Source organism: Odocoileus virginianus, chromosome 13, assembly GCF_023699985.2.
Source record: "Odocoileus virginianus isolate 20LAN1187 ecotype Illinois chromosome 13, Ovbor_1.2, whole genome shotgun sequence".
In the NCBI taxonomy this organism is placed as follows: domain Eukaryota; kingdom Metazoa; phylum Chordata; class Mammalia; order Artiodactyla; family Cervidae; genus Odocoileus; species Odocoileus virginianus.
In genome coordinates, this window is record NC_069686.1 from 11,990,157 (window position 1) to 12,003,514 (window position 13,358).

At 39.0% G+C, this 13,358-nt stretch overlaps 1 protein-coding gene across 19 annotated transcripts in view; it reads left to right on the forward strand.

Annotated features, from left to right (window-relative positions):
* The first annotated feature begins 723 nt into the window (after positions 1-723).
* Positions 724-13,358, forward strand: part of TTN (titin) — a 274,540-nt gene continuing 261,905 nt past the window's right edge. For all 19 annotated transcript variants that reach the window (XM_070475948.1, XM_070475949.1, XM_070475950.1 and 16 more), the window contains exons 1-8: positions 724-938; positions 2,985-3,088; positions 5,341-5,544; positions 6,967-7,254; positions 7,721-7,806; positions 7,901-8,145; positions 12,184-12,499; positions 13,076-13,228. In XM_070475948.1, the coding sequence (XP_070332049.1) occupies positions 2,998-3,088; positions 5,341-5,544; positions 6,967-7,254; positions 7,721-7,806; positions 7,901-8,145; positions 12,184-12,499; positions 13,076-13,228 (1,383 nt within the window). In that variant the 5' untranslated portion in view covers positions 724-938; positions 2,985-2,997. The remainder of the gene's footprint in view (positions 939-2,984; positions 3,089-5,340; positions 5,545-6,966; positions 7,255-7,720; positions 7,807-7,900; positions 8,146-12,183; positions 12,500-13,075; positions 13,229-13,358) is intronic.

The window sequence follows — 13,358 nt, forward strand, 5'->3', positions numbered from 1 at the left end:
TAAGGATCAGTGCATGTGTATTTGTAAATATTAATGCCAGGAAAAAAAAAGGAATCTGAGAAAAGAAATCATTACACTGTACAGGCTAAGTTTAAGCCAAGTTCAGATTTTGTCTTTCAACTGTTATTTCTTGCAGCACTGTAAAACACAGCTCATTAACACTGGCCTAACTCTGCAAAGCACAAGAATATTCTGGAGAAGATAGATAGCATAAATTAACTCTCTTCATTGCTGAGGTTTTTAGACACTGATTCTTTAAAAAAAAAAAAAAAAGTGAAGTCTTATGCATGAGATAAACTCCCTCATCTGTTTGTTATGATTGACAGGTCCATTTGGTTGATTGTAAGGGGGAAGGGAACAGGCACCAGACCTGACTCAGGGCAGAGCCCTCAGGTTTGGAACTGTTTTGTATAATTGCCCACAAGTGTTTTCTATTGTTAAAAACTCTCCTCAGACTCGTATTTTCAGATAGTAGCATGGGCGACAAGGGCCCTTCCCCAAGCCTCAACAGTTATTCTTTAAGTAGGGTTGTTTCCTTGGTAAAGCCCCTTCTGAGATGCTAAACTTAGCACTGCCAATCAGAAGAACAGGTGGTCTGCGCCACTACCAAATAGGCCCCGCTCCCGGCATGCTTTCCTCGGACAGCCAATCAGCCAGCGGCCTGCCGGGAGATGTGGGGCTGTCAGCAGATCCGGCAGATATAAGACCCGGCCAGCCCCTGGCTCTTGAGCAGTCGTGCATTCCCAGCCTCGCCTCGGGTGTAGGGATTGCATAGAAAAGCAAAACTACACAGTCTTGACTGTGTAGTTTTGTTTTTAAGTTAGAGGCTCACCGATTCATGTTGGAGATGGTCGAAAAAACCAACTCTAAATAGGACGTCGTTTCAGAAGCAACCTTGGGCTTAGTCCCACCCTTTTTGGGCACTCCTGAGAAATCAGGTGAGCAGCATCTTCTCTTTCTTATTAGCAGAGTTCCGTCCTTATTAGTTTCTAGTTCCCTTCTAGCCTTGTGCCTGTAAAGGTGTTTGTCGGACTACTTGGTGCTGGTTCTGATCCACTCTGCTTGTTAACTCTGTTTTAAAATATGTGAAGGCTTTTCTTTAAAAAGTTCAGTGTTTTAGCATAAGAGCTGTTAGTGATTCAAATTGTTTAAAAGCATTTAATTCCAGAAGTATTAAAAGTTGAGGTCTGAAATGATGTAAAATGTTTGCTGCTTTTATAGACTTTTTTTTGTTGAGAATGTTCAAGGTTATATTACTCAGTGATAAAGTGAGACACACCAAGAATAGCTCTGATAAAATGCATGTGGTATCAGCTACACCCTGATGACTTTTTAAGGGAATCAACTGCTGAGGTATCAGTTGCAGGACGGTGACAGAACACTTGCCTGCTGTCAGTCATCTGCTGAAGAGTTTATTTTGGGAGCATGACATTTTAGATGCATACCTTCAGCCCTAATTAGAGGAAGGTCTCTCAAGAGCAAGTGCTAAAGCAACAAATTTACCTAAATGATGGGAATAGAAGACCCATATAAGCCAGTTAATTGCAATATATTTAGAAAATTTGAAAACAAGAAAAGCTATATAATTGTTTTTTAAAACACTCAGAATTTCATTATGTGTTTTAATTTAACTCATTATCAAATTACATGATATGAAACAAATGTTGATGTTAAGGGTGAGAAGTAGTGTTTTAGAAGCTTATTTCAAATTATGCCTTGATTTCTCATCTTCCTGAAATTAGATGACTAACTGTAAATGCCTATAAATACATAGGTATATATATGGTGCAAGAATATAGCTATTTTTAGAAGATTCACTCACTTGGGAACAGAAAAAGTAAGCCACAAAAAATTGTTTTTGTCTCCTAAAGATAATACTCTACACTAAGGAATTCTTGGCAACAGTTTAAAAAAAAAAAAAAAACCTTTTGGATATTATCAGAATTTTTCAAATATAGATGTTATTGTCTCAGAATTCTAGTTTTATTTTCTTTTTAACTTAAGTAAAAAGTTATAAGAAGGTAATTATGACTAGAAAAATTATTGCTCCATAAGCTTTTAATTAATACAGAATTATATGAACACTACTAATGAAACAGTTGACAGCCAGTTTCATGTTATTTTCTTTGATTTTTTAATATTTGTGCTATAAAAGCATAGGTGCTTTTACTTCAGCTACACTTCACACCAGCCTTCCATTTTTGCCTTCTGGACATTTGTTCTTTATTAAGACCTCGTCATTATTTTTCAGATCTGTAATAAATTTTGGCCTACTCAGTTAAATTTAAGCTTTGTGAATATTTACTTCAGCAGTAGCAACATTTAGTGAGCAATTACAATATGAAGAAATATTAAGAAATAAAAAGCACTGTATGCTGTCTACAGAGGGTTTGTGCTTAGTCGACAAAGCTTTCCAAAACTTTTCAAATAAGGAAAGAAATTATAAAGTTTAAACTCTTAGTTTTGGTTACTATTTTAAACATTCACCTGGATTACTTAAATTCATAAAGCTGGATCTATGTCAACTTTGTAAATAACAGTGAGTGAAAATTACTGGGAGGAAGGACATTTTAAAAAAATAATTCCTTCAGACATTGAGGGGATGCAAAGATGCATTTTACACTTCTCACACATTTCGTTTATTATTTGTCATGATCCCTAGTTTCCTGCAGCTTTCCCTTTGTCCTGACTCTCTCCCAGGTTTTCCACCTTTGGTAAGACTGAATTTTCCTCTCTGACCACTAGCATACATTCCTTGCTCTGCTTGCTTCAATTTTTTTCCTCCATCTCCCTTAGACTTGCTTACTCCATTAAGCTGCAAATCGACTCAAAAGTCAAATTCAAGCCACAAAAGAGAACGCTCTGGGCCCACAGATGATCTGAGAAGCAATCCATTTGGAAAATGTGTGTTTCTGCCATCGACAGAATAGCTCCAGAATGGCCCTCAGTTGTGGCCCTCTAACTTCTTTTCTCTTCCTTTCCAGAGTGCCTGAAAAGATGACAACCCAAGCACCGACGTTTACGCAGCCGTTACAAAGCGTTGTGGTACTGGAGGGTAGTGCCGCAACCTTTGAGGCTCACATTAGTGGTAAGCTCACACATTCACACGGTCCTCTGTCTTCTGTGCCTCCTCTCTGTTAAGTTTTTGGTAGAACTCAACATTAAGCCTAAACCCTGCTTTCACTTCGTGAAATTGGCCCAACTCTATGGAAGGGTCATTATAAGAGTCTACCATTCCCAGAGTGCTGACAAAATCTAACAGCATAATGGTTTGCAAATGTTTTATTCATATTTATAATTGCACAAAGCCAAATAATTAGCATTGGATTAAAACTGTTGTCAGAGTCTAGCTTCTGAGTAGGACCAAATTTGGTCATTCTATATTTGGATACAGCTGCAGAGCCAGACTGGAAGCCAAGTACTCCAGACTGATAGGGGCCGGGCATGGAGCTACCGGGCGAGTAGCCTGGTGCTGGCTGACCTGTGTGCCTGAGCCTGTGTGGTTTCACATGGCAAATCACAAGACAACTGACTTCTCTCAAAGGCAGAACGTTCAATGATGAGCTAACTCCTAAGTATTTCATTCTTTTATTCTCAATCTTTAAGTGACTCTAGTCAGTGAAAAGATTTTCCAGTCATTTTGAAATGATATGTGCCACTTCTTTCACATATTAAAGAGAAACAAACACTAACCCTAGAATTATATTTAAGAGAAAGTTCTTTTGTCTCATTTTTTCCCCTTCTTTTTCTTCTTTATAACTCAAAGGATGATTTTGAAAATGGAAGATTTCTGGGACCTGTAATCATGTGACAAAATGGTGGTAGTCTATAAACCATATTTTAAATAATCTGAAAATTATTTAATCAACATTTTCTCCTTTTGTAGTATTAAATTGGTTATGTAAGATTATATGAATTAATTAAAAATTGATGCTTGATGCACCTCCATGGTGCATGGTTCTTCTTTTTTTAACTTCATGGCTTATAATAAAGATATAAAATAAGATTTACTTTTCCTTTCTCTTTCCACATTTTGTTTTCTATTTTATGTGCCAATCTTATTCATAACTGGGTAACACTATTTTACAGTGCACAAATATCATATGTGTAATTTTGACATAATATCATATGATTTGACATAAATATCATAATCACTCTTCAGTTTCTATTGTATATGTATATAGAGACCCATTCAATTCTTCTCATACATGACAGACTCTGACTGACTTCCAGATAATTTACTTATTCATCTTGTAACACTCAGTAACTCTTGAGCAAGCAGATCACACTGGATGCAGATCATTGGGAAGTTCACCTGCTTGTGGAGTAATGGAATCTGGCTTCCTCATAGCTTCTTGTTCCTTCACACTTTATGCCAATAGAATTCTTAGGAAAACACTGAAAATATTTGACACCCATGAATTCGTCAAATAAACTATTCACTCAGCCACAGTGGGAGACTGACTTAATGTAAAGACAACAAAATAAACTTTCTCTTGCTCATCTTCACTTCCTCAGTTGAAAGAGTTAGATCACCCGCCTTCATGCCAAAGGCAGAGTAAACCATGCTCTGAATTTGCCTCATGCTTCTGAATGCAGGATTTTAGTATATTTAAAACATCCGACCGTGTACATGTAGCCCCTAGTGCCACGATGCTTGGTGGGTGAAGAGAACTGTACTTTTCTACCTGCGACTCCAAGTATCCGTGTTGTTCTGAAAGACTGGGTTCAGCTTCATCCCTTACCTTGTGAGCATGGCATTTTCACTGAAGCGCATTTGAAAGGCAGGAGAGGTCAGGCAGACTGTGTCCCCGTAACCGCAGAGGAGATAAAGAGATGAGCGTGTCCTCTTGTGCTTGTTAGGCTGAACTTTCAGATCCCTTTGCTGCTTTTGTTCTTGATTTGTTTTTGAAAAGGACAGCAGTCACTTTTTTTCCCTCAGAATTTCCTTGGCTCTTCACTTTAATAAATCTCTTTTATGATTTTAATGATGTCTATTAAGTCGCCTTAGATAGACCCCTGGGCAGGAGGGCAGCTGATGGCAGTTCTAGCCCTGTGTGCCACTGCCCGCTGAGGGACCTTGAAAGAATTATTGAGATTTTTTTGGCCTCAGTTTCCTCCCCTGTAAAATGAAGGCGCTGGCCTCTGTGTGAACCAGAGACCTTCCTAATGGTCTGCAGCTTTGTACTTTTATCCCACAGCTGTCAAATTTTCACTGTCATTGAATAGCATAACACTCTGGATAGCTTTTATGGTTTAAGATAAGGGAGTCAACTTAACGGGACAGAACAGAGGATGTGGCAGTACCCCACACATAAAGATGAATTCTTTGTTTCCTAGGTTTCCCAGTTCCTGAGGTGAGCTGGTTTAGGGATGGCCAGGTGATTTCTACTTCCACTCTGCCCGGCGTGCAGATCTCCTTTAGCGATGGCCGCGCTAGACTGACGATCCCCGCCGTGACAAAAGCCAACAGTGGACGATATTCCCTGAGAGCCACCAATGGATCTGGACAAGCGACTAGTACTGCTGAGCTTCTCGTGACAGGTAGGCAGGAGGGGACCTGCCCATCCCCTGAAGCAGGCCACCCAGAAGGCATCTCCAGGATCTGGGGTGGAGGTTGTCCACCAAGAACTAGTGAGCACAGGCAGCTGGAATCCAGAGAAGGGATCACTGGATGCTGCATTGACAGCCAAGTTGTTTGTCTTGTGGAATATAATTTTCCTCAAAAAGTGGCTGAGAACTACTTCCTTTATCAAGCACCTAAAACTATACTAAGGAAATGTTAAAAATTGTGTTTCTGAGCAAGTAGAAAGGCTTGGAGCCTTGTGGACGCACCTACTAAGGATATATGCATATCTCCAAGAATTCTCACTTTAACAGGCACCTATGATTCTGATGCTAGTGGTCAACAGACTACCCATTTAAGAAGTACTGCTCTGGGCTATGATGCTTAATAATTCTTCATTTACTTTCCGTTTCTAAACAAATTGCACCGTAAGCATAGAAAAAGGGCAAATTCTTGTTTATGATTCAAGTGCATGACACCGTTTCCCCATAAAAGTTACCACCCAATCTTTATGGCCTCTGTCATTTTTCTCCATCCTTTACCTTGTAAGACATTAATACACAGAACATCACATTTCTTTACATGTTACAGAACAATACCTTTCATGAACTGCATAACATTACATATGTTTATCCAATAAACTGTATGTTTAGCACTGTTGAAGTACAGGGTTATCATTGACCAAAACAGAAGGAACATCAGGTATGCACTTTACCTTTTATCCAGAAAATTCAGAAGGGACAATGCACAAGGTTGACAGCATCTGCTATTTTTATTACTCAAAAACATGTCAAAATTAATCCCACTCACCCTTCACATTTATTTTATCAAAAACTTCCAACATAATTTAAAAAATCTGCTTTCTTTAGCATACCTAACATTAAAGCATGTCATTGTTTGGATTAACATTTTAAATGCAAGTAAATATTCGAGTTATTTGAATATTGATTAAGTTGGAACCAGTTTAGGAATTTTATATTTAAATTAAAATGCAATGATTCTGTAAGTTATAGGTATATCCAGCAAACCATTTGAATTTATTTTAATGCAACCTACTGAAATATGTAAAGTTACCTTAACATATTAAAAAGTGCTAGGGTGAAGTTGGGAGTAACTGATGGAAAACTTCTCTAAAAATGTTATAACATGATAACATTTTAAAAATGTGGTGACCTAGAACAGCTAAACAAAACAAAGCAATCAAGTATGGTGGTGGCCGCCCTCTGCCACCTCCTGGCTCCGCTCTTGCAGTCATCTGAGATGGGCTCAAGGACAGTCAAGGGTGTTTGAGTCAGCGAGTCATGGTCTAGTTTCGGAAGCAGAGCTGTGATTACCTAAAAATAGCTCGTTGGGAATACCCCGACTGGCACGGGTCCTAACTTCCTTCCCTTCCGCCGCAGCGGAGACAGCGCCACCCAACTTCACTCAGCGGCTGCAAAGCATGACTGTGAGACAAGGAAGCCAAGTGCGACTCCAAGTGAGAGTGACGGGAATCCCTACACCTGTGGTGAAGTTCTACCGGGACGGGGCCGAGATCCAGAGCTCCCTTGATTTTCAAATTTCACAAGAAGGCGAGCTCTACAGCTTACTGATTGCGGAAGCATACCCGGAAGACTCCGGCACCTATTCAGTAAATGCAACCAATAGCGTTGGAAGAGCTACTTCCACTGCCGAATTACTGGTTCAAGGTATGCCCTGCACCTTGATAAACAGGAGGCGGGAGAGGGGACATTTAGGACCGAGTGGGACCAGGGGTCCACCTGCCTCCCCTCTGAGGTCATGGGATACTGTGAGCTGAACTCCAAGCTGGTTTTTCAACACCCATGAAAAGGAGGAGTTTAGAATCGTTGAATCCGTCTGTAATTTTTAATGCCACTAGAAACTGGAAAGTATTTCAGTTAAGTCATCTACGTTTTCCAATTACGGGCAAATAATGAATTTTTAAAAAAAGATTCTAAGTAAATTCATATCTAATAATAAATATTTTCTTTGTTTAAACCTAATTTCTACTTATACAAAATCCAAATCTTACTGCAATTTTTCCCATTGGGATACCTAGAAAATCCTATTGACTTTGTAGTCAGAATTAACATAACCCCTTTAAAACTGGGTCCTTGTGCTCCCTCCTAAACATTTGTCTTTCCCTTCCTACAGGTGAAGAAGTAGTACCCGCTAAAAGGACAAAGACAATTGTTTCGACTGCTCAGATTTCAGAAACACGACAAACTCGAATTGAAAAGGTTTTCTTGAAATATATACTGTATATACTGCCTTCTAAATTGTTGCTTCACCAACTATTTCTCCTCACCATGGTCTTTGTTCTTCTCTTTGCAGAAGATTGAGGCCCACTTTGATGCCAGGTCAATTGCAGCAGTTGAGATGGTCATAGATGGTGCCGCTGGGCAACAGCTGCCGCATAAAACACCTCCCCGGATACCTCCTAAACCAAAATCAAGGTCTCCCACACCACCATCCATTGCTGCCAAAGCACAGTTGGCTCGACAGCAGTCCCCATCGCCAATAAGACACTCCCCTTCCCCTGTCAGACATGTGCGGGCACCGACTCCATCTCCTGTCAGGTAAAGCTTTTTAAGAGAGATCAGGTCATTATGCATTTTAAAATTAGGTTTAATCCGATAAGAAGAGATATAAATGGAAGGAATAAGGAATGTTGTGTGTGATAAAAAGAGTTAAACCAAAAAGATATTGTTTATGATTTTCACAAATCTTGACTGTCCATGGGTAAATTAGAAAACTTTATAAGCTCTAATTCTACATTCTTATTTGTATGCCATTCAATATCTGCTCCAGGAGCTAAGAGAAAGCAAGTGAGATGAGAAGAGCACAGAATTTAAGGTTGGAAGCCCTGTGTTCTGTCTTCTTGACCACCAGCCAAAATGTGACTTATAGAATAATTGTAATAATAAAATATTAATATATATTGACCAGTTACTCTGTCAGACATTTGATTGCACTCTGTGTATATTATCTCATTAAATAATCATAGCAACCTCTAAGAAGTATCACCCCTAATTTTTTAAATAGGTGGCCAGAAGTTAAAGACGTTTAAAGAAGTTAAATTGCTTAAGGTCTTAGTCATGTCATTTGTAAATTATAGAGAATCATAGTAAGAATGATCTCAAGATGTGAGGGTTCAATGAGATAATTAGTTGAAGGTATCTTCTGAATATGAATTATACAAATGTCCTTATGCTCTAATAGTAAAACCTTCTAAATATTTTGCATGTGCTTATGTTATCTAGAATATAAGCTGGATTTCTTTGCTTAGTTAATATGGAGGTATTTTAGAAAGTAAGCATGTATTATCAGAACTCAGAAACTATATAAGCAAGTGTAAACTATCCATAGCAAATTTGAGCTTTTGGGATTTAGCTTAACATGCTGAGGGTTTGTTTTTGTTTTTGTTTTTTTTTCAGTATGATAAACTAGTAAAAGGGGAAAGTGTGTGGTTTTAAAAAAAAAAAAAAGTGTTTCTTGACCAATTAAAAAATTTTTAAATGTAGAGAAAGTTCCCCTGCCAAGAAAAATTTTAAAAGAAGAAGTTAATAGTTGATTCAAAAAATATTCAAACTTATTGTGACATTACTGTCATCAAAAAATGTGATATTGGTAAATAAATAGAATATACATGGGGAAGCGGAACAGAGGATCCAAAAATTAATCCAGGTACCCAGGAAATTCAGTTTTTAATCCAAGTGACTTTTCAGTTCATTGGGGAAAAGAATATTTTGTGCTATGAAGAATGCTGGCCCAATTAGCTATCCATTTGGAAGAAAACAAATGTAAGCCTGTATCTCGCACCATTTACAAAATAAGTTTCACGTTGACCACAAAATTAAATTTAAAAAAAATCAAAAAACAAGAAGAATGAGAAGAAAATTTGAGAAAACATTTGTTGGGCAGAGCTTTTAAAAATAGATTTACAAATTCAACTACAAAAAAACAAAAATTTGTATATGGCAAAAGCAAAATCATTGCTACAGCAAATAGTGCATTTGTTAAAATAAATTTAAGGGTGTCTCTTCCTCAAGATATGTTATTGCCTCTGCCATAAAATATTAAAGCAAACATACAATGCCTGCAGTATGAATAGTACAAGTCTATAAACCATGAATAACCTACACACTGTACATATTGATGCTGGCTAAGACCCCGTAAGAAATAAACAAATGCAAACAGTAGATCTTGGGAAAAATATTTGCAACATTTCATGGCAAAACTCTAATATACCAGATGTATCAAGAACTTCCACAAACTAATTATTAAAGAAAAAACAAGCAACACAAATGAACAAAGTGGAAAATAGCAAGTATTTCATACCAGAGGTAATGTCAATGTCCAGCAAATATATGGGAAAATGCTAGATATTTTCCAGTCTTTATTATAGTGCCTGCTTTAAAAATTAAAGATACTGATAAATACTAATATGAAGCCTTGGCCAAAAAGCTCAGTTTTAAAAATGTGTCTGGCTATCAAGTTTTAAAAATGTTGTGTTTCAGGCTAACTCCAAGTTTGCACACCACAAAATCACAAGACAGACCAAATGTGATTTCTGGGGGAGATAACAACCTCACCATATATTTAATCCAAGCCTGAGAGTCATTTAGAATTAGAGTTTCCCTGATTCTGTGGAGCATTTTGACTGTCTTAGAAGTACTGAGAATTCATTAATAGCAATTCCAATTATTGAGCACCCCAAATTTACTTTAAAATGATTAAGAAATTAAAATGTCAATTTCTGGAGAAAATAACAGTTATCCAGGATGGACAATTTCCTGAATCTTGATTTTTGTTGTAAAGTAAGGCAAACATATTTCACTGAATAAGGTGCATTATATCTCGCTGTGACCAGATGATTATTTTTTTTATTGTAAGAGCAGAAATAAGCACTTTCCTATAATGACTCAAATTACATTGATTTTCACAGTTACAGGCTTACCTGCAACCTGCTGCTAATCATTCATGTCATGCTAATCATGTCTTTAAGTCTATTTGAATTAGACTCATTTTACTAGGACAGCAAGAACAAGACATAGGTCAAAAATTGGAAATACATGTCACTTTGCTTTTCTTCAATTAGTGTAAACCCTACATTATTCTAAACTGGTCTTCATATGTTCAAAGGCAGTCACTTTCAAAATAGAGACATGTTCCCCTAGATCTCCCTTTTGTTGATTACAACTCCATTTATAAAATGTAAATTGATTTTCACCCAAAAATCCTTCTTCAAAAAAATGATTAAGCATTTCTTCATGAAACTGGTCAATATTGTAATGTACTGTTAATTTACTCTACAATTTAGAGTAGATATCAACTGTACCTTGAGCCTTAATTAGAATAATTGTTTTATTTATGATTGATATAAATTAAATACCTTATGTAATGTTCAGAATTTTTCCTGTATGCAGAAGTAGTTAAGTGCAATGATAAGGCAATACTGCCACCTAGAGGGAAAGGTATATTAAACCCTATCGTTTAAAAATTAATTTATGAAAAATTTCATCTTAAAATGTTTGACTGATGCCTGGAATTATTATTGTCAATTAGAAGCTGTCTTTTTTTTTAACTGTAGATAGCTTTATTCAGTACCCAGATTCTTGAGCTGATGCTGTTGCATTTTGAACACAAATAAAAAATGATGAAAACTATTTTGGAAGAAACTATCAGTTTAACTAAAAGCTATATAATCCTTACTTTAGTCACTAAGTCGTGTCTGACTCTGTGCGACCCCATGGACTGTAGCTAGCCAGGCTCCTCTGTCCTTGGGATTTCTCAGGCAAAATTACTGGAATGGGTTGCCATTTCCTTTTCCAGGGGATCTTCTCAACCCAGGAATTGAACCCGAGTCTCCTGAATTGGCAGACGGATTCTTTACCACTGAGCCTCCTAGTAATTATGGAATCCTTAGGTTTCAAATTATCCACTATAAGAATATTTAAAAGAAGTTCAGAGTACAATACAATGAGTGTGTGAGGGTAAACAAATACAGAAGATATTTAAATCAGCAGTGCACCACACTTGGACCAGAACAGTTTCCAAAGCAAAGTTATACGCCTAGAATTCTGCAGAATGACTAATGAGAAAGCCTTGCAATTCACAAAGCATATGGGCATGATGAAGGCTATGGGAAGTCTTACAGGAAAATGAGAAAGGTTTAGCTTGTTTTAACCTCAGGTTACACAAGCCTGTTGATTACAGAAACCTTGCTTCCTTCAACACCTATTTGACATCCCCTTGACCCCCAGAATTGGGAGTACAGAGAAATTTAGAGTTATGTTACCATATTATCTTTGTATTTTGAAGAAACACCTGCTGTCTTGACTTTTCTAAACATGAAACTGTAGGGCAGGGCACCAAATTCTTTAGGATTAAATCTGATTCTCATACAGAATTATAGCAGATGAGAATAAGATTCACTGAAATTTAAAACAAATTACTTTCAAGTATATTACTTGTCTCTGTATAGATTATTGAGCCATGGATTTTAAAACCCTGCCTTAAACACTTCCAGATTTTTCTTCCCTCATTCAAATCTAATGACCCAAAGAGTAGTTCCTTGCCTTGGCACTCTTTGACCTCTGCCATTTGACTTCCAGGTCCGTGTCTCCAGCGGGGAGGATTTCCACATCCCCCATCAGATCCGTCAAGTCTCCCTTACTTGTCCGGAAGGCTCAGACACCCACCATGCCCCCAGGCCCTGAAGTGCCTCCCCCTTGGAAGCAAGAGGGCTACGTGGCTTCATCTGAGGCTGAGATGAGAGAAACCACAGTGACCAGTGCTACTCAGGTCAGGACAGAGGAGAGATGGGAAGGGAGATACGGGATCCAGGAGCAAGTGACCATCAGCGGAGCTGCAGGCGCCGCCGCCCGAACTACCTTCGCAGCAGGAGCTGTCGCCGCTGGGGCTTCAGAGGTACCGCTGGAGCTTCCTCCTTCCTTTCCTGTTCTGGCTTCTCTCACCAGAATCCTGCCATGAAGCAGTCTGTATAGGTTGAAGGAAAATGCATGTGAACATAAGAATACAACAGAAAGTGAAAACCAGATTTGGCTTATGCTCTGTGAACATGCTCTGCGTGCATGCTTGCTAAGTCACTTCAGTCGTGTCTGACCCTTCGCGTCCCTATGGTCTGTAGCCTGCCAGGCTCCTCTGTCCATGGGATTCTTCAGGCAAGAATACTGGAGGGGGTTAGCGTGCCCTCCTCCAGGGAATCATCCCAACCCAGGGATCGAACCCAGGTGTCTTATGTCTCCTGCGTTGGCAGGCGGGCACTTTACCACCAGTGGCACCTGGGAAGCTCCACAAAAGCTGTGCTCTGTGAGGTGTTTATAAATGTAGATTTTAGCAACATATACCCTGTCTCACTTAGCAGCGATAGATGCTCATGCACATGTCTGTTTGACTCTTGATGACCTCGTTTCCGCTGTGTTTTGCATTTTCCGCTGGGCATGTCATCTCAGAAAGTAACAGGCTTGCTCGCTGCCAATCCAGGTGAGACAAGAGACGGACAAGAGTGCAGCTGTTGCCACGGTCGTTGCTGCCGTTGACCTGGCCAGAGTGAGAGAACCAGTTCTCGGCGCTGTAGAGCAGACTGCCCAGAGGACAACCACGACTGCCGTGCACACCCAGGCCGCTCCCGAGCAGGTGGGCCCGCGGCCGCGCGCGCGGCGCTTGCGTGCGGGTTTCCCAGGCCGAGCCAGTGTGTTTCGAGACGGCCCTGAGCCCTCCACGGCCCAGACTTCTAGGGCGCTCTGAGCTGGTGGTCTGAGACCAG